This window comes from Aplysia californica, unplaced genomic scaffold (genome assembly GCF_000002075.1).
Source record: "Aplysia californica isolate F4 #8 unplaced genomic scaffold, AplCal3.0 scaffold00936, whole genome shotgun sequence".
NCBI lineage: Eukaryota > Metazoa > Mollusca > Gastropoda > Aplysiida > Aplysiidae > Aplysia > Aplysia californica.
Window position 1 is genome coordinate 160,617 of NW_004798206.1, and position 1,619 is coordinate 162,235.

General features: G+C 40.5%; 1 protein-coding gene across 1 annotated transcript in view; it reads right to left on the minus strand.

Moving 5' to 3' along the window:
* Positions 1–1,619, minus strand: part of LOC101860933 (nitric oxide synthase, inducible-like) — an 18,200-nt gene that overhangs the window by 15,123 nt on the left and 1,458 nt on the right. Inside the window, exon 2 of the mRNA XM_013089357.1 lies at positions 1,515–1,616. Coding sequence (XP_012944811.1) covers positions 1,515–1,616 — 102 coding nt within the window. The remainder of the gene's footprint in view (positions 1–1,514; positions 1,617–1,619) is intronic.

Consider the following 1,619-nt stretch of genomic DNA (forward strand, 5'->3'; position numbering starts at 1 on the left):
GCAGATGGGAAATGTGAGGTGGGAGGGGGGAGGGGCAGATGGGAAATGTCAGGTGTCCTGACAAAAAGAGTTACTTCTTTCAGATTTTTGCGTATGGAAATTGATACATCAACTTTATAGGTGGAGTTTGTACAGTTTGTAAGTGTCGAATAATAAAAGACACGGTAGACTTGAACGAAATGGTATCGACTGAAAATCTATACATCTGACCCCAGGTTTGATTTTCGGCCGATATCTCCTATTGACATTTCGTATTCCTTGTTTAACGGATTTTTAGTCATTCTCTGAATTTTTTTTCAGCTCATCTGAACGCAATTTGGTATAGAGTTCCTTTACTCTATTTCTTCGAGTGTCTCTGTCTTAGCGTTACAAACAAAAGACGTAGGTTTAATTCCCGTTTGGAAAAATCTGTTTGATTGAGTATCTCTGTTTTTAAGCTTGAATTATATACTCAACTCAGCCCAGTGTGACCGTGGGAGCAGAGTAGAAGCAGCCAGCTTCCTGGATTGCGAGAAAAGTAACCATTTTGTCAGCACGCCTCACACATATCTCATGTTTTACGAACAAATAGACACAGTTTAGAACAATCAGGAGGCTACATTGTAAGTGTGAAGCGAGCGAGGCAGGGGCAGACACAGAGCAACTTACGTAGAGAGTCGAAACAGAGGGATGATTGGGCAAGGTCAGGATCATTAATACAGCTTTTTGAGAGCATTCAAGCAAAATGAATGAAGCGCGAACCATGATCGCCGATATCATTCACTGATCTGGCAATTGATGATGTATTGGAAAGTGTCTACAAGGATTCTTCACGGTTGTTGCTATATTTTCAAATATCTATAAAGACTTTGCATGATTATCCTTGTAGTAATTATTGAATGATTCTAGCAGGACTTTGCAAGATTTGTCGTTGTAAGTCAACGTTTCTAGCAGGACTACGAATGTTTTCTGGTTGCATTTGAACGTTTCTAGAAGAATTTGGCATGTTTTCTACGTTGTAACTGAAAGTTTCTAGAATTACTTTGCATGATTCCTGTTTTATTTGAAAGTTTCTAGTCAACTTTGATTGTTTTTTGTTTTTTTGTTTTTTTGTAATTGAACTGTTCTGAACGACTTTGTATCGTTATGCTTAAACGTATGTGGAGATGCAGTTATGTGGAGATTTTTTTAAGTTTCTAGAAAGACTTTACCATCCCAACCCCGCCATGTTTGTCCTTGATCCCACTAAAAGCTTCTAAAATGACTTTGTATGTTGCTTTGTTATTATCTTTTTTTTTTGGGGGGGTTGTTGTAGTAACAGAAAGTTTCTAGAAAGATCGTTACAATCCCAGTACAGCCATGTTTGACCATGACCCTACCTGGAAGCTTCTAGTAGGATTTTTCAAGTTTTCTTTTTTTGAGCTTCTAGAAGACCGTTACAAGCCCATCACCCCAAGGTTTGACCTTGACCCCACCTGAAAGCTTCTAGAAGACCGTTACAAGCCCACCACCCACATGTTTGACCTTGTACCCACCTGGAAGCTGTGCAGCACGGCCACGTTGATCTCCACCAGAGCGCGGTCCTTCCACAGGGAGCTGTTGCTCATGGTGTCCAGGCCTAGCTTCTCCGCTATTGGCTG